The following is a 23372-nucleotide window of genomic DNA, read 5'->3' as shown; positions in this document are numbered from 1 at the left end:
GGACATTTAGATATTTTAGTGTAGTGTACTGGTGTGCCTGTGTGGGCACTGCGCAGATCAGATGCAATGATCCCAGTCCCCACTTATTTTCCTTTGTTTTGCCAATGGGTACCCGCATTGCCACTTTACCAAAGCCTTTCGTTCCGAACTGAGTAGTGTGATCCGTCCGCTTTAGGCCACGACTACTATCCGTATCCGGTTGAGTCGAGTAGCCAATGCTCTGCAGTCGCCATAGTTAGAATGAAATAAAGAGTTAAAGACACACCAAACGGAATATAAAATATGTATTTCAAGGAATTTTACAGGCGTAACAATTTGACGACCCTTGTTTCTGGGGAAATATCCTTGGTGATATCCGTATCCGCTGATTTTCTCTGTACCGGATCAGAAAACGGCAAAACGAGTTGATCCCAGGGCTGAGGGCTCAAGATAGCGATCTTCTCGTTTCCAACATCTTTGTACTGACGAAATAGCAGACCCCCTTTTCCGTAACAACCCAAAAGCAGCCTGTACAGTTCACAGCAATTGGATTATGGATTTGGTTGTTATATTAAAACAACATCGTTTAAATTATTCCAATTAAATCAAACAATGTTTAAAATAATTCTCGTGAGCCTTTGCGAGACAAAGTTATTACAGAGGAGATGTTTATCATCAAAACACCTTTATATAAGTATAAATGCGTTTAAAATAGCCACAGCCCCCCCCCCCCCCAACAATAACATAACATAATGTGATGTAAACAGGCATACGGTATATTAACCCACTAAGCCAAGAAAAACATTTTGAAGGAGTTAAATGCCACAAGAGGTCGCCATTCATTTAAATTTCTTTCTACCTCTCTTTTCTGCATACATATTATATATATATATATATATATATATATATATATATATATATATATATATATATTATACCTGCACGATTTACATACCGGTGCCTTGTTGCCCAACTATGCATTTTTGCAAACTACATTTGTCATTGTAACTTCCTGATACAAATTACTTTAATCACCATTGTTTCCCTTTCCAATCAGACACATTTCTTTATAAATACTGAAAAATTAAAAACTGATTTGATTTATTTAATAATTATTTAAATATTGCATTTCTTCCACAGCAATATCTGCTCGATAGAAACAATCTGACATGTTTCCCCATTTCTCCACAATGCATAACAAATTTGCACACAATGTTAAAAGACAAACTTTTTTATTCGATTTACCTTTATGCAAGACCATATAGATCTATCCCATTAACATCACACTTATTTAGTACATTTTAAACATTGCATAAGATCATATAGAAGTGATGTATGTGGTGATATGATAATCTTAGTTATCAACATAACTCATTCAGATTGAGAGATGACTCATTAATTCCCTCCAATTACAAGTGTGACCATCTTCAATCATGCATTACAGTGGTCTGGTTAATGATTAACTATTTATCAAAATAAACTGGGCACTTACAAGATATTAGGCTACATATTTGATAAGTTCATGGATTTAATGAATTGATCAAAGCCAAATGCTTAATGAAACAACCTCTTTCTGGAGGTAATAGCTGCTGAAATCATGGAATTACAAAACCTTGAGTAGACCTACATCAAATTATATGGTTACAACAGCATAATTTAGCCAACTAAATACAAAACACTTAAATCTCATTGCAACTGGGCTCACGGAGACACTAAAGTGCCTTTCTTCAGAGCAGACAGCTAAATTATATCATTTAAAATTACCAACACTATACTATCACAAAGGGGAAAACAGGATTGTCTGAAACGCTTGGAGGTTGACGAAATGGATTGAGTGAATTCACACAGATTAACAAATCAACTGGTCAAAAGGGTACCCATGTGGAGTTCAGAGTGCTTGGTGCCATTTCTGTGGTCAAAGAAGTCAGACTATGTTAAGTTGTGTAAGGGAGTGCAAGACACAGTATATTTGGAAGGCTTCAGAATACTACAGCAAATGTAAACATAGCCTAGCACTGGCAGGAAATTCACTCTCCTTTGATTGAACCTCTTTGCAGATCTCAGATTTCGCACTTTAAAAGCCCTTGTGTGTATATATTTATATATATATATAAAACATGCATCCATACTTTTGTCCCCAAAAATATAAAATTGTGTTTTTGAATCAAGTGTGTATTTGTGAGTAAAAGGAGGTTTGTGTGTCACTAACAAGTCTGTATATGTACATGTGCCAGCAATAAGAAGGAAGAGGAGAAAAAAAAATCACTCATCCCTGACACAAAGAACAATGTGGAGAATATACATAGACATTGGATTTTGGTCATTGGGAAGAAGGCAACACTATAAACAATTATTTAGTGAATTAAATATCCAACCAGTCGAACACACTTCAAACCTGAAATTACTTTCTATAAAAAGTGTCCTAAATTGCAGTATTTACACACATTACACGCTTGAAAGCATTGTGCACAGTGTTCTTCCCACTGTAGTGCTTGTAATGCTGTGTATGAAATCTACACAAGTCAAAATGCTTTTGAAGAATGTATCACACTGGAGGAAAAATACATGTTTTGTACGTAACAGTCAACTTCTTAGCCAGCCAAGGTATAGTTATTTGATTATCAAAAGATGTTCCAGGCATGTTGTCAGTGAAAGAAACCATATTCAGCGCCAAACACTTTAATCCTAACTTACAAATCTCAATAGGTCGTAAAATCCTGTACAAACAATGCAAAACAGAAGTTAACATGGTCAAAAAATGTCTAGCTTTTAAAGATCCAGTATAAACAACTTCTATTTGAAGTTGTGTTCTCTATACAGTGTACAAAACGTGCAGTTTAAGAGTTAAATATCAATATTGGTCTTAGATTATTTACATCAACCTATGGATATGAACAAATATTCCTTCACCACCGCTTTCAAAGACAATTGCAATCCCCAAACCTTCAGGTAAAATAATTTCTGCTTGGAAATCAAGAAAAGAGATGTTCCCCAACAGATGTTCACTCTAATGCACAAAGTAAACTAGGTTAGGAAAACTTGGAAGTCAGTGGGAAAACAAAGACAACATTATCTCTTAGGATGTTTTTTCCTAACCATTTAATTTTACAAAAAGAAAAGTAAGCTTCTTATCATACTTCATAGGACCTTGTGATGTTTGGAAAAAAATAATAATCACAATTTCACATTAGAAATTAGATAATTAGATTTTGGACAGTTCAGTGTAATTATGTGAACACGGGGAAGTTTAAGGTACTGTAGAAATCCAAGATTTAAGGTTAAATCTGTGATGTCATCAACTGGGAAACCTGAGTGCTACTAAACTGACAATTAGTATGAAACCAGTGGCTGCAAAGTACTGTAAGTCTTCTGCCATGTGTGCTTCAAAACATTTGTTCCTCAAAAGTATTTAGATTTCTATGAGCTTATTTTATTTTGTAATTGCCCAAGAATGATTGTGACAGGGGACATGAAAAACTTGTCTAGGAGTTATTGTATCATTACCAAAATGCCATAACATGCTATGTCCTACCATATCCCTCCCTCACGCCACTACTGATAGATCAGCGTACCATTTATTTTTTTCTCCATAATTTTCAACTCTGTAAACTGTGATTGTCTGAAGACTTACATTGCTAGCCATCTATATTTCCTTCTTGCCTCATTGAAAGCATGGCTATAGTTGCGTCACCAGTGGCAACACTGTCAACATTGTGATGTTCGGTGTGTGAATTGTTTAACCCGATTTATACTTGGTTGCGTGCCAGTGTCATGCACCCAACAATAGCCGTCTACAAGCTCACTGTAACGTGTCTCGCTGGGATCATGCTTTGTTAGTTATTAAAGTGTTTTGGTTGTAAGCTATCAAAGTCTTGGTATGGTTGGGCATGACCCATAGAGTTATATATAAACTAGAGAGCGGAAAACCCCACCCCCACTGCATTACAATGGTAGTTGCTCACTGGTGTTTGAAGCACCCGGAAGAACATTCTACTTCCGCATTTTCTCGATTTGGGCACTACAATTTGGTGTCTAGGCATCCATTGTGATGACAATAAATGAGTTACATCAGAAATTGTACACACCACCCGATGCCTGCAAGAACTGCATGCGTAACAGAGGAACTCGCGACAATGGTGCACAACTAAGTATACATCAGCAAGCCACTGGATATGATGCCAAAAACATTAGCCTAAAAGCATTTACAAAATGAAATAATGAATACAAAAAATCAATCTACAGTTTTCTAATGTTGGAGATTGGTTGTTGCATGTTCAAATTTAATTGAACTGTCCAAGATCTTCAGAATCAACAGATTTGTTGTTCTGTTTTAGAGTGTACTTGCCCTTTAATGGCCCTTACTCACGATGTGATAAATCCAAAATTCCCTTCTTGATATCTAAATTCCGTAGAGTGAGTGAGTGAGTGAGTGAGAGAGATAGTGGGCGTGTGTGTGTGTACGTTTAATACTTTTGAGTTTTAAAGACCATAATGATCCCTTACAAGACCTTTGAGTTGGAGTACATACTGTAAGTATTAACTCAATAGAAGACCCTGAGTGAATCATTGGCCTTGTATGAAGATGGCCATATGTTATAGCATAAAACATAATTCCTTATTTTTTTTGTTGAAGAAAGAAAACCTTAAAAAAATGAAGAGAAAACAAAAGTCCAGTTTTACTGTACAGGCACAAAAAGTCAGTAAACAGACTATTTACATCACAAAATAAAAAATAAAATTGAGGGAAAACACAAACGAATGTACACCCCTGCTCACTAAAATCTCCATTGCGCCCAACGTTCTTGCACGTGGATGATATGTTTGCATCGTAACACCTGGAGCTCATAATACCGAGTCCTGTCTTTACATACGGGAACCCCTCTCCTGAAGAATCTGTGGGGATAAAAGGCAGTCAGTCAGATAAAGACAGTCAGTCAGTCACTTAAACACCAATTTGGACACTGGACATTTTCAAACTTTGTCAGAAACAGCACATCTAGAAGCTCACAAATGCTTTGCAAATTGTAACGTCTTATGAACTTGTAGATTGGCGAGTTGAAATGAGTAGTTTGTTTGCATTTATAATTGTTCAATGTTCACGTCTATGCTTGATTTGCACGATTCCAAGCCACCAATTTGCAATTACTACATCGTAATGGTTGGTTAAGTCTTGTGTGTACTAAAGCCCATCTAGTAATGGTTGTGTACGTGTGAGGCACATCTACTCTCTGTTCCATTCTGAAGTGCTTTACTGAAAGCAATTTCTCACTGGCCCCAGTTTGCTTGGCTCCAATTTGCTTGGTGAAGAGTCCCCCACAAGTGAATTCCTAAAGACATTTTTTAACCTGGTCACTGAAACGCACTCCTGCAGCATTGCATCTGCTCTAAACAGCACACATGCATAAATGATCACTCGCTCTACATGCAGGCTCAAACAAACACTAAATGCGGAGAGAGGGTGGGTGTGGGTGGATATGCCAAGAAAAGGACATTTACAAAGCTTTTGCTAGACTATTTGTCTGCACATGCAGAGCTGCGTTTGGTGTCAATTCTCAAAAAGTGAAAGCTTTGACAGATTTGGTCAAACTTGGCTAGTTGCAGTACTAAAACCTGCAACTAAGCATACTTTTATGTCACCTTAGAAGATTGTGAATTCCCGGATTGAGGAAGGGAAACTCATCTGCTTAGCTACAAGTTAAGGACAAATGGGAGCCTATAAAAGCAGATGATTACTCTCCAGATACAAAGCTGTAAACATTGGACAAAAGGTTGTATTTACTATTTACACAACTTAAGGTGGCTGGAGGGGCTTTTCACATCAGGTTTCACAGACTGTGTTACCTGCTTTTATTGGCTTTTTGCCTCCAAGTGGTGGACCTAAAACTTGATCCAAACATCAATTGAGTTTACACTTATTATGTCCAATTAAAAGCCCCCCACACCCATGTAAACCAACCTTTACTAAAGGTCAAAAGTGAAAAGGCAAATAGGGTCAGATAGGCTTGAAAAGGGAAGGTGGGATGAAAGGACTGGAGGTATGGGGCACTAAGAGAGCAGTTGAGCGCTCACCATTGAGTCACAAAGTGCTCAGTCTCTAATCAGAGTCATATATTTCATAATCCGTCTCCTCATCCTCTCTCTGAGCAACATGCAGCATGCAGACAGCACAGAAGACAAGAAATGCAAGAATGGAAATGAACGGTGTAAATGTTAGGGAGTGAGGGGACAGAGTAAAATAAAGTAAAACCAATGGATTAGTGTGTTTAGACTGGGAGGGGTGGTTGAAATGTTCACGCTACTGTACGTCGCTGCAACGGCATCGATGCATTTCTCAAACAAATATCCGGCAAAGGCTGGATTCAGAAACAACCAATCAGAATAAATATCACTTGTCACTTGTTTTTGTGGGCCTATAGAGTAGAGCATTTACCGGTCCTCAAATACTTTAAAATAGGCATATTCTGAAATATTAGAATATTTCACTTTGGATAATGGGCGATACCCTGCCCCCACCAATATCTGCCTTACTAATACTCTTAAAATGTAGCACAAAGTAACCTCTAATGTCACATACTGTACTCTTTGAATTTTGTATAAAAGACTGTTTTGCTAATCTTAATCTCTCAACCAGCATAATCATTAAATAGGAGTGGATTTAGGTTCAAATGTGTGTTGTGTCCCTGTGTGTTGCCCGTGAGGAATGGGGACCTACAGATGGGATGGCAGTTTAATTCCCAAGGCCGTGTCTGGACCTTTGTTCCCAAAGCTCTTGGACAGAATGAGAGGCCTTGGTAATGGCACTGCTACGCTAATCCTCCAGACCAGTGCTCTCATGGTCCTCCGAACATGGATTACAATGTTTAGACAATGATTTCGGGTCACATCTAACATGTCATAAATCTTAAAGCTGGGTTAATGCCATTAGACTTGGTCTTTGACAACAAAAAGGACATTCAAAATCTGCTGCTCTGTTCCTGAGGGGTTTTGGTCTTCGACTGATGAGAATACTGATCAAGGTTACTAAAGTCTCATTAATGCTACTTAGCTAGTTTACACTTTTAACACATTTTGAGTTTAAACCCTTTTCTCTACAAGTGAAGAAGCCAGTCTCGTCTTACTGCAGTAGCCACAAAGCACTCTTTCATACAGACTTTCCATCAATAAACCAGAGGTACTTATCACTGCCCCATGGGTCAGTGTTCATCAGTCTAGTGCATTTAACACAGACCATCATTGACAGATGTTTGCCATGGATGGATTTGAAAACAGCTGTACAAGCACACATAAATGCATGCACACACACGCACAAACTCAATTACACACACAGGCTCACCTTAGCCTTCTCACTGGGCTCACTGTTTGTTCCGTAGGATTGGTTGTGCAGCTCCTTGGAGACTACACACAAGAACTCAGACTGGTCCTCGTTTCCGTAGTTGTAAGAGGAGCCTATGCTGACCAGCTGGAGAAAGGAGAGAAGAGCAGAGAAGAACAATTAACCTCTGAGACATAATGGGGACAAAAACTTGCCTACTCGTGCGAGAGGACTGAATGGAAAGAGACACCGGAAACTAGTGGATAAAAGCATGAACAGGGGATTAATAGATAGAGGGTGTCTTCAGGTCTAAAAAAGTTAAAAGGAGACTTAAGGCAGTAGAGCAAAATGCACTAAGTGAGAATATAAAGAAGATCCAAATGTTAACTGTCAGAATGAAATTCAATCATGTTTATTTCAAACTGGGAAAGCAGCAATCCAGCAAGCAGGGCTTAAAGCCAAAAACAATCCCAAGACTGAAAATGTTTTTTTGCAAATCTGCACTGATCTCATTAAATGACCCATATGAGATCCTCAGGACTGAAATCAGTCCACAGGACTGAGAACTTTAAGACCTGAGCAAGTTTGGTTTACACACCAAGATGAAACATCAGGAATACAAATGGGGACGTGTCAATTTTGCAAGGCAAAATGAGACAACAAGACATAAATAAGAGATATTGCAAAGTAACAAATTGAGAGCATGTGGTTCTAAAAAGAAAAAGAAAAAAAAGGAGTAGCTCAATTGTAGTAGTATATATTATAGACAAAACAAATTGTATCGATAGATAGTAGTAAAAATAATTCAAGTGCATGCCATGGACCCAGGCAGCCACAGGGAACAACATGCTATTTGGGGAAAATAAATAAAAACGTAAACTGGTGGCTGCCTAACAATCTGACTCACTATATAACCAAATTGCCTTTTCTTAACATTCCTCTGAAGATAACCTCTGTAGAATTTTCTCCAATTATTTCACTGTGATCCAGAGCTCTACTGGTTTTCAATATAGCTTAATAATCTCTCCACAGGCTAATTTAGACCAGGGACACCAGGCTGTTTAAATAATCTATTAACCAAAAGTGGCTTTCTCAAGAGTTTTGAGAATTTGAGCCTAAAACTACCCAAATAAACATACAAAGCACTTATTTAGAGCTGAACTGCAGTTTGTGATGGTGACTCATTTTGTTCCATGTTATACATAACGTTTGAATGTAATCATCCTCTCCGTACACAGACAAACATGTCTGTGGCAAGACTTGTCCATTGAATGTTTTTAATTTTGAGAAAGAAATGAAACATACATTTATTTAATTATTTCATTATACTGTATATAAGTAGTCCCTCACATCGTCAGACACTTTATTAGGTTGACGTTTCAGTCGCTTAGACCCATAATAAATCCATGAATGATGCCAACGTCAACTTGACGCCTTCGAACGCAATGTGCTCAGTGGAGCCCCAGGCAGGCGTAATGCTTTTTCTCTGAAGTAGGCCAATGAGATATACACTGTATGTACGATGTTGTGTTCACACTAGCCGTGACAAAGCAGCAAGCTACAGTACAAGTCCATTTCAATGGAAGCCAGTGGCATGAAGATAAAAAATGCCCCCCTACTCAGCACACCAATGATGTGGTGAAGCATCAACCAATCATGTTTTTGTTTCAACATTTGCACTAGACCTATCTCTGCACAATAAATTCTTGCTTCATTCCGTAAGTTGAAGAAAAAAATAACGTTAACCAGGTTTCTAGCTACATTAAAACCAACTATGGATACCTACAGTAAATGTTTCTATTCCCCTTCAACTAGCCAAATAGAAAACATTCAGCAAGTATTGTAGTAGTACGATGATGCATGAATGAGGCTTAAGGCACATTTTGGAACACAAGACGAGTTCACATAGCGAAGTTTAAGAAGGGTCTCTTAAAAAGAAAAAGATAAGTGCATGCTCACATTGAGTTGACAGAATATCATGCAAACAAGACGCATACTAGATGCAGTTGGAAAAAAGAAAAAGGATAAACAGAACAATCCTTCTTCCATATTAACTGCTTTTATCTCTGGTGACTGTGTGTGTGTGTGTTACACGTACAGCACATCCAGGTGTGCAAGTTCAGACATGTAGCAGCTCATTAAACCACTCTAGCTAAAGGCTTGTTGTTTGTTGAGAGAACCTGCATTAGAAGCCAGCAGTGCAATGTACGCTTACTAAATACTTGCTTAGCACAAACAAAAAGACACAGTAATAATGAGGAATAGTGATGTTGATATCAACTCACTAGCTCATCTCTTCCACCAACAATGTATCAGGGCTGCATGGAGACAAAGTTGTGACACAGGTCCAGTCCCCAGACTCCCCACAATATTCAATGTTCTTTCACAGCCGTCAGACCTGAACAGACAGCTCACATGCTATAGATTCCTCTGGGTAAGAGCATCAGGAAAATAAATAATATTGTCCAAAGTAGCTTGCAGAGCAAAATCTACAGTGTTAATTTAACTCATGTTCCACTGTTAAGGGTAACGCGAGTTTAGTTGGCTGTTCTGATCTGGTTCATAGCGTTGGAAGGAGATCTCCTTAACGCCATGTAACCTTTCAGCCGTTGCCCGCACACCTCCGATAGCACTGCCTCTCATCTTTAGTTAAAAAATAATATATATACTGTATATATATATATATAAAGAATCAAGATACACTATATACTCAACAACACAACGTTTTTATAGTTTATGGTTTTATTCAAGGTTTTTATGTTGAAAGCCTTACTTTGCTTGGTGGGAGCACCAATACAGTATTTTCTGGCCAACAAGAGTATTCTAGACGTGAGGTGGGGGGGTTCAGTGTTCCCACTTAGGAAAGTAGGCTTTCAAACATCTTAAGTCTTTGTTTTGGAGAGTAGCGAATAGCTACTTTTTTTTTTTTTTTTACAGACGAGAGGCTGTGCAGCCTGCTCCGCCACAGGCAACGGCTGAAAAGTAACATAGTGTTAAGGAGAACTCATAACGCTATGGATCAGAGTTATCTTTACTACTTCACAACAACTCTATACTGTCCTGTGGATGCAAACAGGGCTGAACAACTAGTTAAACCTTCTACATGTACACAGTGTGTAAAAATAAAGTTCAATGTTTATACTCATGCTCAGGATAAACTAAAGCAACACAAAGTATACCATTTACACACCACTAAACAAGTACTGTTTTAACTTGGCCCAATAGTATTGTTGGGGAACCCGGGAGGCCACAGAGCCACTGGTTGGCCCTGAAAGCAAGGCAGTAGGTCAACTATGCTCATCCCTTGGGATGACTGAGTTGGCTGCTGAGCTTGAGCTTTGCATAAGGAAATGGGCTTTCCTATCTGACCTGTGTAAGGAGATTAGTGAGGTTTCAGCTCTGGTGGGAGAGTCAGTGATCTCTCATCCCTGAAGGGAAAGTTGACACAAACGAGACAAAATCTCTAAATTGAGTGCTTTCCTTTTCAGTGGAATTAGGCCCTTTAGTGGTTTTCTCATGGAGAACTAAATTTCAGTTTCTAACATAGAATCTAGTTGAATTTGGCTGAATTACATTGTAAAAATGCAGAATAGCTCAATATTGTAGATATACAACAATGAAGTTCTTCACTAGCTGGATTGAACTGTGAATAGGGTATGAAAAAAGGAGAAAAAAAGACAAGAAAAAGGTGTTCCATTATTTCTGTCCCAGTGGTGAAGTAAACATTAATGCCACAAAGATTTTATAAATAAAAACATAATAGAAAGATGGCCAGCAGTGTGTTCAAGGTGGGACACACAATGGCCAAATGGGGTGTGTGCGAGTGTAGACAGACGACATGGGGACCATGCAGTGACCAGCCCATGGACAGTAAATTTGTGGGACACACCTCTCCGCTGTTGTTTGGCAAAGCCGACTCCTCTCCCTTCACCTCCCTTGACACAATCAGCAGATACTCTGACTGGTGGGCCCGCCCGTAACCTATACTGACAAGCTGCAACAACCAATGAAAGCGTGGACATCGAGAAAGAATGAGGCTTGCTTTTGTTTTGAAACTCATGTTCAATATTTAAGATTAGATTTTTAGGTCAGTGTGAGGACAGCAGGGGGAACAGGCGGAGCACATGAAAGGTGGACTGCTACTGTGTGTGTGTGTATGTGTGTGTGTGTGTGTGTGTGTGTGTGTGTGTGTGTGTGTGTGTTCCTCCATAGGGAGAGGTTGTACCTGCTCAAACTTCCAACCATCTGACATGGTGGACACCATCTGTGTCAGTTCCTCCTCCTGGCACTGCAGCACCCGGTACACATGCTTCACCGGGGCCTGGCGAGAGGGAGGTGAAACAAGGAGGTGAAAAAAAGAAAAAACAAAGGCAGTATAGCTTCTTAAAGCAACACAGAAATGGTACAGTTTGTGAGAAATCTTCCTAAGCAGCTTGCTATAGCAAAAGACTGAAATAGGAAACAAAATACAATATTACAGAATAAAGCTTTTCTGCTTACATTTAGTGGGCAATATCCCAAGTGTTAATTTAACACAAATGTAAACAAATGGACCAAGTAGGATTTTACTGCGCAGTCAAAACACAATTGTATTAAATGTAAGAGCAGGGAACCACTGGGGCACCTTTTACACACCTGTGATGTTTTGCAATCGCGTTCCCTGATCTTGTCCTTTATGAGCTTTATTAGCGATGTGATGTTGTAGAATTCTGCTTCTTCTAGCACGCCTGAATATCAAGTGAAATGGGAAACAAGATTAACATTGTTGCTGTCGAGTTACAATTGTGTATGTCTAAAACTGTTATTTTTCAAAACGTTGCCGTTTCCCTATTAAAGTTTTTTCCACTGCATTTGAAGACGGTGTGCGGGTGTTTGTTCTTTTTCATTACATCAGGCACTTAACTCTCTCCTACGCACCTGTAGGTGTGCAAAAGCCTTGCTTTTTAACTCTATTCACGCCAGCATTAATTAATCCCTCGATAGCGTATTGCCAAGGTTTTTATCGCACGTAACACTTACTTTGAAGAGCCAAATATCCGTAACCGGATGTTACAATGACAAACTGCCGTGTGTGGTGTCATGCCCGGATGTTGTTGTGGTCGAAAAACCCGACCGCGAGTGTCAGCCCGCCTGCTACAGACCGTTGAAAACCCTTGTATTCACCAGAAACAGCCCCCTCAATAAAGCAAGAAGCCACGAGAGGTCTCAGGTTACCAGTATTTTACAATGGCTGGGAGGCGTAGGTATGTGCCCTCTCAGCCATTGTAAAATACCTGGTAAGCTGGGGCCTCGAGTGGCTTATTGCTTTTCTACAAACAAACCTCATAAAACTATTAAATTCACAAAAGTAGCTACGCTTTGCGAGCCACACACTTCCTTGTTTTGCTTGGCAAGTAGACTATGTGACGGGAGAATAGTGCTTGATGTCTTTACGGGGCTGCCTGGAGCCACACAATCACAGTCATATGAGTGCGGGCGGTGCTTACACGCCCGCACGGCCAGCGTGTGTAAGGCAATCAAGTGCTCCCCTTCCCCAGTACAGCTACAAGGCTGCAGGATGATACAAAGTGATTGAAGGTGTGGATTATCTGTGAAATTTACAACGGTCACGTGACGGTAACCAGCCAATCAGAATCAAGTATTGGGATTAATCGTTTTAGAATGTCCTTTCTGAGATACAGAGCTACAGGCCTTATAATGGAAGTGGATGCGCACACATCTTCAAAATGGCGGTAGCCAGTGTCCCACTTTGTGTTGATACGGGTAGCAACATTAGCTAGTGATACGATCGGATTAATAGATGGATTAAAGAAGCCCTCAAACACGAGAGTCTCTCGTTTGGCGGGCTAGGGTACTAATTTAAACCTTCGTGTTCCTCATTTCTGGCGGAATAAATCCATATTGTCTGTTGAACAGACAATATGGACACACAGACGTGTGTGTACTGTACGCGTGTCATGAATGCTAACAGTGGAGGTGCAAAGGATTGGTATAAGGCCTTGGCATCCATATTCATGCCATGTTCTGTGGGCAACCTTACCTTCCTCTGCCAAGTCCCTGTTCAGCACCAGTTTACCATGCCGCAAGTAGTTCAGCAACGGCCCAAAGTACATGGGGTCTCTGTCTATGAGATAGGCACCAGTTTCATCCTTAGGAGGCAAAAAAAGATGATAAAATTTGGATCAACCAAAGCATACACATCCTTCAAAAAGACTTGTGGAAGTCGAATCAATACAGCACCAAAAAAAAACTCCAGATCTAACAAAGCTGCGTAATAAACACTACTATACTGTGCAGAATGCTGCGCAAAATCCTGCGTATATTCTGGCCCAAGAAGATCTCAAACAATAACCTCCTCAACATCACCCAACAAGATGGCATGCGCTCTGCACTGCATAATCAATAAACGTAGTTGGACCTGGATTGGCCATGTCCTCACAATTGATATCAACGCGATCCCAAAAGTCGCATTACACTGGTCCCCAGAAGGCAAAAGAAAGGGAGGCCTAAAATGACACGGTGTAAGACGATAGAGAAGGAGCTCCAGCAACAGCATCAGAGCTGGGGGACCATAGAGAAGATAGCCAAAGACAGATGCAAGTGGAGAAACTTTTTGCTGCCCCATGCATCAGCCGGCATAATGGGGACAAGTAAGAGTAAGAAAATGCTAAAATTACAATTCCATAAATGCATATTGTTAGTACTAGAAGACCTTAAGGCTAAATTAATCCATGGATAAGTCTAGACTCACTTAAACACATTTAGGATTATTAAACTCAGTATTAGGGATCCAAAGCATACGAGTTATAAGGTCAACCACTGAGCTCATAATCTCAGCATGTGTCGAGTAGGCACATGCGTGCGTTGTGGTTTTGGAATAGCACTTCCCTATTCCCAAAGGTCTTGGGTCTGATCCTCATTCTTTCATAACCACTGGGTATTTCCCTATTTCTATAAGTAATGTGATTAGAAGATCTTGGTCTCATGGGAGGAAGAGGAGGGTAAAGCAATTAGAGCAGAACAGAAAGATTTGGAACAGCAGGCTGAATCCACTGAGGGAACCAGAAGGAAACATGGCTACCTTACCTTACAGCTAAAACAATTAGATCAGCCTGACCTACGTTGCCCAGCTAGTACACTAGAATAGGTAAAAGCTGCTCGTAGACTTCATACAGTAAGCCACGCACAGAGTTAACACCAAGCATGACAACCTACCTCAAACCCTAACCTAATCATAACCGCAAGCACGGAGCAGCGCATGTTAGAAAATAAGTTTCATACGAGGTTTGGACTCGGAGGGCAGTATACTTCACCAAAACACGCTGCATTGGATTTAAAAAAAGGGCGCAATCTAGACAAATTAGCAGTCATTGTAAATGTCTCAATGTTAAAGAGAATATGGAGATCTACGTTCATGACCATTAAATACTTTAAATGGAGATATTATCCAGTGTTTGCTGGATATTTTTTACTTAATTGTTTTCTGGTTGCCTTCTTATGCCGCACCTCGCCTAAAACAACATCTCATTGAACTATGGTACACAAGGAAACAAGCATTGTTTTCATACATTTCCAGACCATGGCCAAAATCAAGCACACAGGTAATCCTTCACTGATATACAGAGGGCGACATTCACAGCTAGCCCTGTTCTACAAGCCATGGACCTTCAACTCAACACCACATTAATCTTTCCAATAATGAGAAAAGGTCCCAGAGCATTTTCTGTTGTAATGAATCTCTGAACTCTCCTGGTTGGCTGACCTCTTTTCATGTCAAAAAATACCCCACAGGCACCCAGAGGGATTCTATTCTAGTCATTTTGCTATGAGTCAGTTTCTTACACTTTCACTGATGTTTAAGCATACAATACAGGTGGCCCTACTAGGAGGATACAGTGGGGGAGAAAGAATTACAGCAAGGCCAAAGCTTTGCAGGTCACACAGTGACACGACATTCTATATCATGCTTCATTTCAACTCAAGGGCCGTCTGCTTTTCTTTACACAGTGCTACTGCTAGCATGGCTGTTCTGACCCACGTGGGACATTTCAAAATTTGGCAAGACATTCCTTCATTGCAGCAATCACTTATGATTACCAGTAATATGAAAGATACTATACACATTGTACACACTTATTTGTAAATTTGTTCATTTAAATGAATGCATTTACATTCCGGCGTTAATGGAAATTGTAAAATATCAGTTTCCCAATCGATTGTGACCATCTTTTCACCAGTTGTGGTGGAGTGATGATTTCCAACAGAGTATATTGGCCAGTGGTCACTTCGACTAGTATGGTCATTCGCAAACCATCTTCCATACAAACAGTTGACGGATGCATGGTTGTTAACTTGTTAGCCGGAGGTGATCAAAATGACACAGGACCCTATTAGAAAGAAACATGCAAATTCAGCAGAACCAAGAAGAAGAAACAACCCGATTTATTGGCTGCATAACAAAGTAAACAGATCAACCAAATGAACCAATCCAGACTCCACCAATTCATAATTTATCCCGACTATGTTTGCAACCAAGCTGAATGGAAGGGCATTCACAAAAGTGCAGACTGCCACTTATTCTCCATGCAGCCTCCCCCAAAACACATCTGCAACTCATTTTATAAGCACCTTATCTTATCAGTTATACCACTGAAATAGAGGGTAATTTGTTAAATCACAAAATTCAGCCAAAAAGACAAACATCAATAATGTCCAACTCGAATATACAGTATGCAAGGCAACAGACACCACACTTGGGGTGATGGAGACCCCGATTTAGGCAAGTGCAGTGATTGACTGGCTTGGATGTGGACCCAAACACACAAACAAAGGAGACCGTTTTAAATGAAAAACAAGAGACCATGTCTCTTGTTCTCCATCCCTCTCTGGGGGCCAGGGACAGGGATCTCTGAACAACAGCCAGGAGGTGCGTGTGTGGGTGGGGGGGGGGGGGGGAGATAATAGGAAGAGGACCATGGGAATATAGGCAACCAGGAGTGGAGGATACGAGCAAGGAAGGCATGGGTTTAGAGTCGGGACTAGGAAGGGGGTTGAAAACTAAGCGTTTAACTTTGTTTATTAATTTCTTTCCTCAGTGTCATCGCAAAAACAATTACCAAGCACAACGCAACATACAGTAGAAAGTACATACCGTATTGTATTACATCTTGCCAATAATGTTACAAAAGTTATCAAGTGCTTGGAATTTATGCAAAGGAAACTGGGGAATGCCAAACACAAGACAGTACAGAACTTGGCATTAGCCTCAAAAAGTGTCCCAGACAGTTCTCCATTTGAATATTACAAATCCCAGTCTAATTACGCAGAGATACACGTGTTACAGGTGTGAGGTGTCCAATGAAACTTTCCACAAGAGGGGTCGATACTACATTTTCTGAAAGGCTTGCTTTGGTCCAATCATGGACTCACGGACAGGCAGACTGGTCAATTTACAATTTAGGCATTTAGCAGATGCTCTTAATCCAGATGCTCTTAATTACAGTAACCAAGGACAACACAAGGTCTACATCGAATTCTGTTCATTGAAACTATAAACACTATAGGATGCCAGGTCAATAATGACCTGGCATCTGTCTACATAACAGTATCTGGTCTTCATATTATGAGAAAAGTGGAGAACATAGGCTAATAATAATTCAGTTCATTATGAGATTATGGCGGGTCAAATTAGACTATGGCAGACTGCCAGGGTTTACTACTGTGCGGTGGCGTTGGGGGAAGGGGACATGGTCAGGTGCCAGTGTATAGTCTGTATACATATTTCTATGAGGAGAGAAGAAAACAATCCGCCCAGAGCAGAATAAATTGTTTACATGCAAGGACAGTGAGAACGACTGCATTCATTAACATTGGAGCAGAAGAAAAGCAGCGTCCGGGTGCTTACTCTCGAGTGTCCTGTGTTTTAATAGAGAAGCCATAAAAACATCTTAGATATAAGGTATAGAGCACCTAAGTCTGAGGTAAATATCGGTAGAGGGCGCAAATCCACAGGTTCATGTACTTTTTATTTGCATTATAATCCCCATAGGGGGATTTTAGATTGCCTCATATAAGAACTGTGTTTGAAAAATAAACATGTCATCCCGGCCGCTTCACTCATATGGATATGAAGAATCAACTGGCTGAGATAAAATGCTAATGTTACTGCTACTGAATTAGTTACATTTTCTCTAGAAGCAGACTGCAACAGTCAGTCACTCATATATGATACAAACGATACAGAGACACCTCCCTGACAATAACGCAGAGACAGCTTGTAGTAGACGATTATAGTAGACGATATTAAGATCACCCCATGTTATTCTACCATAGAGAAATTACTTCCGTGAACCAGGGGAATCAAAGGGATGAGCGAGTTACGTCAGGACTTCGGTGCTCTATAGTAAACGGAAGTGAATAGCAACAAATGTTTCTATTGTGAAACAGATTGTGAATATTGATAGACAAAGCTGATACAACCACACACACACACACACAATGAACAGAAAATCACACACACACACACACACACACACACACACACACACACACACACACACACACGGCAAAAGTGTCTCCCAAAACAAGACACACTGATGAACCCTTATTGTAACCAAGACCATGGTTATAAAAAACCTATACGTTGAAAAACCACAAGAAGTTGATGGAAACATGGAAGCCTTTAGTAGCAGACTGTCCAATCTCCAATGTAAAGTAATTTAATTAGCAAGATAGCCGAGTGCCTAGAAGTAAAAATGAAATCACAAAAGGTTAGGCTATAGCATGACAGGTTCTTTGAATTAGGTTAATTCTTTATGGAAGTTCCATGACAGTCAAGACTTTACATCACAAGTTAAAAAAAAGGAAGGGGGAAAAAAGCCAGCTCACTTTATATTCATGTGGCTCACAACGGATTTTTCATTCAAATAAAGAACAACATCCCCAAATGTAAACGTAAAATGTATTTTCTTGAAGTGAATTTGAGCTAGTTGGTAATTTCAGCACAGCTAGGTTTTTTCAACCACGGTTGATGTTTTAGGTTGGTTGTTAACCCATTGACGCCTGGTGCAACGTATACGTTGTTCTACCCTTGATGCCGGCGCGCTGTGTCTCATCAGCTATTGCTATACATGTAGCAACATAACTATTTAAAAAAAATCATCAGAATTTGAAGGTTTTCAGAAACCTTAGGTCAGGCCCTAGAAGGCGTTCCCAGATTCGGCCTCAGGCATCAATGGGTTATTAGAGAAAGTAAAAGATGAGTGAAACCACCTGATTAAACTATCTTGGTGAAACACACACATGCACCTAGCCTATACCTAATAAGGTATTGGTGACAGATGATGGCCCTGGATCAAAGTATGTCTAATATTTTTCCATTTACTGCTTTCTCTCGTTTTAGCGATTTTCACATTTGTTTGACAGGGGGCGTGGGCATTCTGGGCTGGCAAGTGACTAAATATGTATTTATTTTACTACATCATCACTGTAGCGTTAAGTTTCTAACTTTCTATCTCTTTACATGCTTGTGTGTTGCGGCTGGTCTGACTCTGAACAATGTGTAGTCACTGTAGAGTAGTAGACTAAAGGGCTGTTCATACCAAGCACTAAAACGCCATTGTTTTACCACTGTTTGTGGTGTGCTCTGCTATCCACTTTAGTTTGAACTAACTCATTTATTTATTAGTTCTAAAGTGTAGCAATGTCAGAAAACGTTGAAACACTGAAAAGGTGTAACCATAACCCATGAAAACCACCTGATTAAACTATCTTGGTGAAACACACACATGCACCTAGCCTATACCTAATAAGGTATTGGTGACAGATGATGGCCCTGGATCAAAGTATGTCTAAATATGAGCAAATTCAAGGAGGACTACAGATAACTGCTGACTGACAGAGGGGGAATGTAAACACTGTCTAATTAGGATGGTGGGCTTCAGTTCAGAGAGGAAAGCTTTGCTGTATAACCTAATCATTCTCCCCCACACACACACAATACATATCCGCCCCGCAGGAAATACCAGTGGCCCACCCTTCAAGCACATGGAAATCCAATAAGGCACTCCAGATACATGAACCTTGTAAGTCAGATATACCCTTTGTTCCAAAGTTAAACATCATAGCACTTTAGCTACTGGATAATACTGTGAAAAATACACTTTTTGTACACTGTTCTTTCATAAGTCATTGCACAAATTGAATTATTATTACCATCTACAACTACATCAGAAAGAAACTGGTATGACTACACTGCCCAAACTTTCATCGCAAGCAACATCCAACAGTATGATTGGTCTGATCTTAGTGATCAATTCACTAATACAGTATATTGTTGTCACATATTTTAACTGTACACAAGACAAAAAATGCCACTTTTTCGATCACCATGTGAAAGGTTTCCAATCAGCAAATGTGTACAGGCCATGAATAAAAAGAATGGAACCCTTATTAATGGCAGCCGCCTTCACCTTGGCTGAGCTTGAATATAAGCACCCTGCAGACACAAGCCTGAAAGATGCTGCAGTAGATCTTCCCTAGTCACATGACTGTAGTTACTTAGTCTAGCCAAGTGGAAGTCCCTCAGGAGTACAAGTAGTAATGGCATAGTCAAATAGGCCTCTGTCTTCTAAATAATACACCCATCACATCACGGCTACATTATGTGAAACCATCTCCACTCCCATTTCAAATTATATTTAAAACTTAAAAGTGTCAATTTAAAACTTTCCTATGTGTGTGACTGAGAGCACATACAGTACAAACAGACCAGTTTGCAGGACACACACCAACAATACATTTAGCTGAACATTTTATGACATACAAATGTTGCAGGCAATAAATGAGCAACTCGATTTGGAAGACGCCTAAAAGCTTTCCCTTCATGAGTACCAGGACTAGGCTAGGCTGGCAAGCAGGAAATCACTGCTGTCCAGTCCTGCCAAGCAGGAAATCACTGCTGCTGTCCACTTTTGTCCAGCGCTTTCTTTGGGCAGGGCACCAGCCATATAGCATTGAGAATCAAATGGGGGGGGGGGGGGGGGCACGCACAACCTAAAATATTTACTCTGCTTGACGAATCATCAGTCATCAGGAGGTCCCAAGTTCCAGCTGGCGACAGAGTTTGGAAATATGATGATGGGGCCTCCTGAACAGGCTAGCTTTTGTAAATGTATAGTGGACTTATAGACAACAATGAGCCTGGAGTTGCCCCCTGGTTTGCCAGTGGCACTCTGGAGTGTTGTGCTGAGAAGGAGTCGTTTGGAGGCGGTGGTGAAGGAGATGATATCACCTTTAAATATTTACGTTGTCTCCCACAGTGTGCTCAGGCATGACATACAACGGAAACCCAGGACTGCACTAAATGTGCCTGCATTTCTCACTCGCCCCTCAGAGACAAGCTTCTCAGGCATCAAATGGATACGAAGAATATGAAAAGAATTAGATGCGAAAGGAACAATAATTCTATGCGATGGAATCCTTGAAAAATGTATGCAGCTCTCGAGCGCTGAATCTCCACTTGAATGAACCTGGGTTTGTTTGCGAAGAGCTGTCCACTATTACACATTTGATTCGTTTTTTACGTCCGGATACCCCGTCCAGGACAGGCTTCAGACGCGCCTCCGCAGGAGACTTGGCTCAGATTAAGGACTGCTGTACATCTGTTTGTTATAGTCCAGAATAGTCCTTCACTGAATTTTCTTTAGCACCACTTTTATCAATAGTAATGACAGCTAATGCTATTGGCATTTCCAAAAATGTGAACCATGAACAATTGCGGAAATAAACCCCTTATCTAAACTAGAGATTTATCTTTAACTGTCATCGGTTCTGACAGTCCTGTGAGTGCACTTTCTCCCTGGCCTTCCACAATGTGCAAAACAGACTTCACATCAACAACATGAATAATGCAGTCCTCCTCAAGAGTCCTCCTGAAACACATCGGACTGCATGACTGAAGTGAGCCACACATTTCCTCGGCTGGGAAACACAATACTGCGTTTGCCAAAAAACTGAGCAATCAATCTTCTGACTTCCTGGTCATGTGCAAGGGTAGCCATATATATGTACATACTGTAGATTTCATGTACAGTGTGTGACAAAGATAGTAAACATTTAATCAAAATATCATGATATATATTACAAAATTGTAATTGTCTTGAAAAGTCAAATTTTAGATGTGCAAATAATACCAACAATATTCAATCTATGGTCAATTCTCATTACTCAGGGAAGATGAATGGGTGGTATAAAGTATAAAAAAATACAATGGACCAAGTACAGGGCATCATAGGAGAGTATGAGAGTAAAAAATACAAGCCGATTAATCAGAGATCAGGATATTTGCATGAAAATATGAACCACGATAAGGCCTACACTGTGGTGAAGACTAAAACAATATGGGCATAAATGGATTGGTGTAATATCCAATAATGAACCATCCAACATAGAAGACAAAACTTAGACACTATGGGGCTACTTCACAGAATCCCAGTACTGGTGGTCCAAAGCTGTTACTGGCAGCTGGATGAACAGAGAGGGGCCTGATTCCTGTCCAATGCAGCCATTCAAGGAAGATGGGTGACATCATCCCTTGGCCGTCAGCAGCACTTCACCCCACTTGGCACTCTTCTGGGATCTCCATAGAAGAAGCTTATTGCTGACCAACCAGGCAGCGCAAGACAGCACAGGCATTATTTCATATCAAAGGGCGGAACTTTCTACCGTAACCGCCAGTCCGCCACCCTCAAATAACAAAGTTTATTATTAAAATCCCATCTGTTTGATAGTGGCTTAGGCTACTTACTAAGTTACTATATACCCGACGGTGCAAAACCACTGACTATACTAACAATGTCTTGCATTACTGACTTTTGACACGGAATAGATGTTTAGTGGCCTTGCAAGAGGAAAGTTAGCAACTACAGTAGCAACTTGCACTTTTCAAGTCACATACTGGTAAAATCAAAAGAGCACTACACTATTTAGTTTAAGCACACCAGTAGTTCAAAACTCGGCAACGCAATATACAATAATTTAACAAAGTCATAACGTTGGTTAGGGGAGCTCCAGTATAATGACATGACAATGAGATACCAAATCCCGTCATGAGGAGACTGTCGGAATCTATAGTTAGCTTAGCTGAACGCTAGCTAGCTACAAAGAATGCAAGCTAACGCCACTCAACTGCACAAGAGAAACGCAAAGACAACTTTTTACGGAATTACACAACTAGTGAAAAAAAACAGAACGACCAAGTAGTGTCCAATTGGTTTAATCAAAAGTGAACGAAATGTAACGACTGTATATATTTTAAGAATTTTAAGTTTTAAAGCAGTAAGCTAGCTAGCTTAGCATACCTTGTCGGAGTCGAGCTCGGGGTCAGCCTGGCTCAGTCTGTACAGAAATGATTTGGGGTCTCGGCACAGCGTCTGTCTGGTGGTTAGAAAGTAGGTTCCTCCGACGTTCAGGCGAATCCATTTGGATGCCGCGACACTGCCGAGCGCCTGTGTTCTCTCTCCCGGGGAAGAAGGAGACAAACATCTCCGATAAACGGAGCCACTGCTTGTTTCGGAGCTGTTTTCTGCCATCCCTCTCCTCCTCAGCTCTGTGTGTGAGTTGTGAGAGTGAGAGAGCTGAGCGGACAGGAAATGTTCCTCTGCTGCTTGCTGCTGCACTGAGAGTGAGAGCCCGACACTTCATGCAAAGCACCGTGTATTCCCCTTCCCTTCGTCGACGTCGAATCATGCAAAACTAGAATAAAGAGATCAAGGATGGAATAACGACGTCACAAACAGGTTGTAACCTATGGTTGAGACACAGTTCGTGTGAGTCTGGTGCGAGTGCGACACCGTGGTAGAGAAGTTGTATACCGTAGTCTTCACACGACCAAAAAAAAGGACAACGTCGACATAATTTGTTACAATTGAAAAATAGTATTCCTTATTCGTATTCCCAAAAACATGGCCACACCCCCTTCACCTCCAGTGTGTGGTTTTCTTCGGATAGTACTAACATAATATAATACTTAAAGCACTATTAAAACCATCATGGACGAGCCCTGCCCCTGTGGCTGTTCTCA

The 23372-nt window shown here is 40.4% G+C and overlaps 1 protein-coding gene across 2 annotated transcripts; it reads right to left on the bottom strand.

Moving 5' to 3' along the window:
- Window positions 1–1194: 1194 nt before the first annotated feature.
- Window positions 1195–22995, bottom strand: kctd5b (potassium channel tetramerization domain containing 5b). 2 transcript variants are annotated; one of them, XM_080789848.1, is made up of 7 exons: window positions 22651–22995; window positions 13332–13440; window positions 11927–12018; window positions 11517–11612; window positions 11181–11285; window positions 7313–7438; window positions 1195–4872 (listed from the first exon to the last, which is right to left on the bottom strand). In XM_080789848.1, exons 1-7 carry the CDS (start codon window positions 22879–22881, stop codon window positions 4843–4845), a joined length of 789 nt encoding a protein of 262 aa, XP_080645974.1. In that variant the 5' UTR covers window positions 22882–22995; the 3' UTR covers window positions 1195–4842. The 2 variants fall into 2 exon arrangements, with proteins under 2 accessions (XP_080645974.1, XP_080645975.1); XM_080789849.1 differs by lacking the exon at window positions 11181–11285 and having other exon boundaries at window positions 22651–22992.
- Between the last annotated feature and the right edge of the window lie 377 nt (window positions 22996–23372).

The sequence above is a fragment of the Protomyctophum bolini genome (genome assembly GCF_963924005.1).
Source record: "Protomyctophum bolini genome assembly, chromosome: 18".
NCBI lineage: Eukaryota > Metazoa > Chordata > Actinopteri > Myctophiformes > Myctophidae > Protomyctophum > Protomyctophum bolini.
Note: the sequence above shows the minus strand (reverse complement) of the source record. Positions and strands in the feature narration are given on the sequence as shown.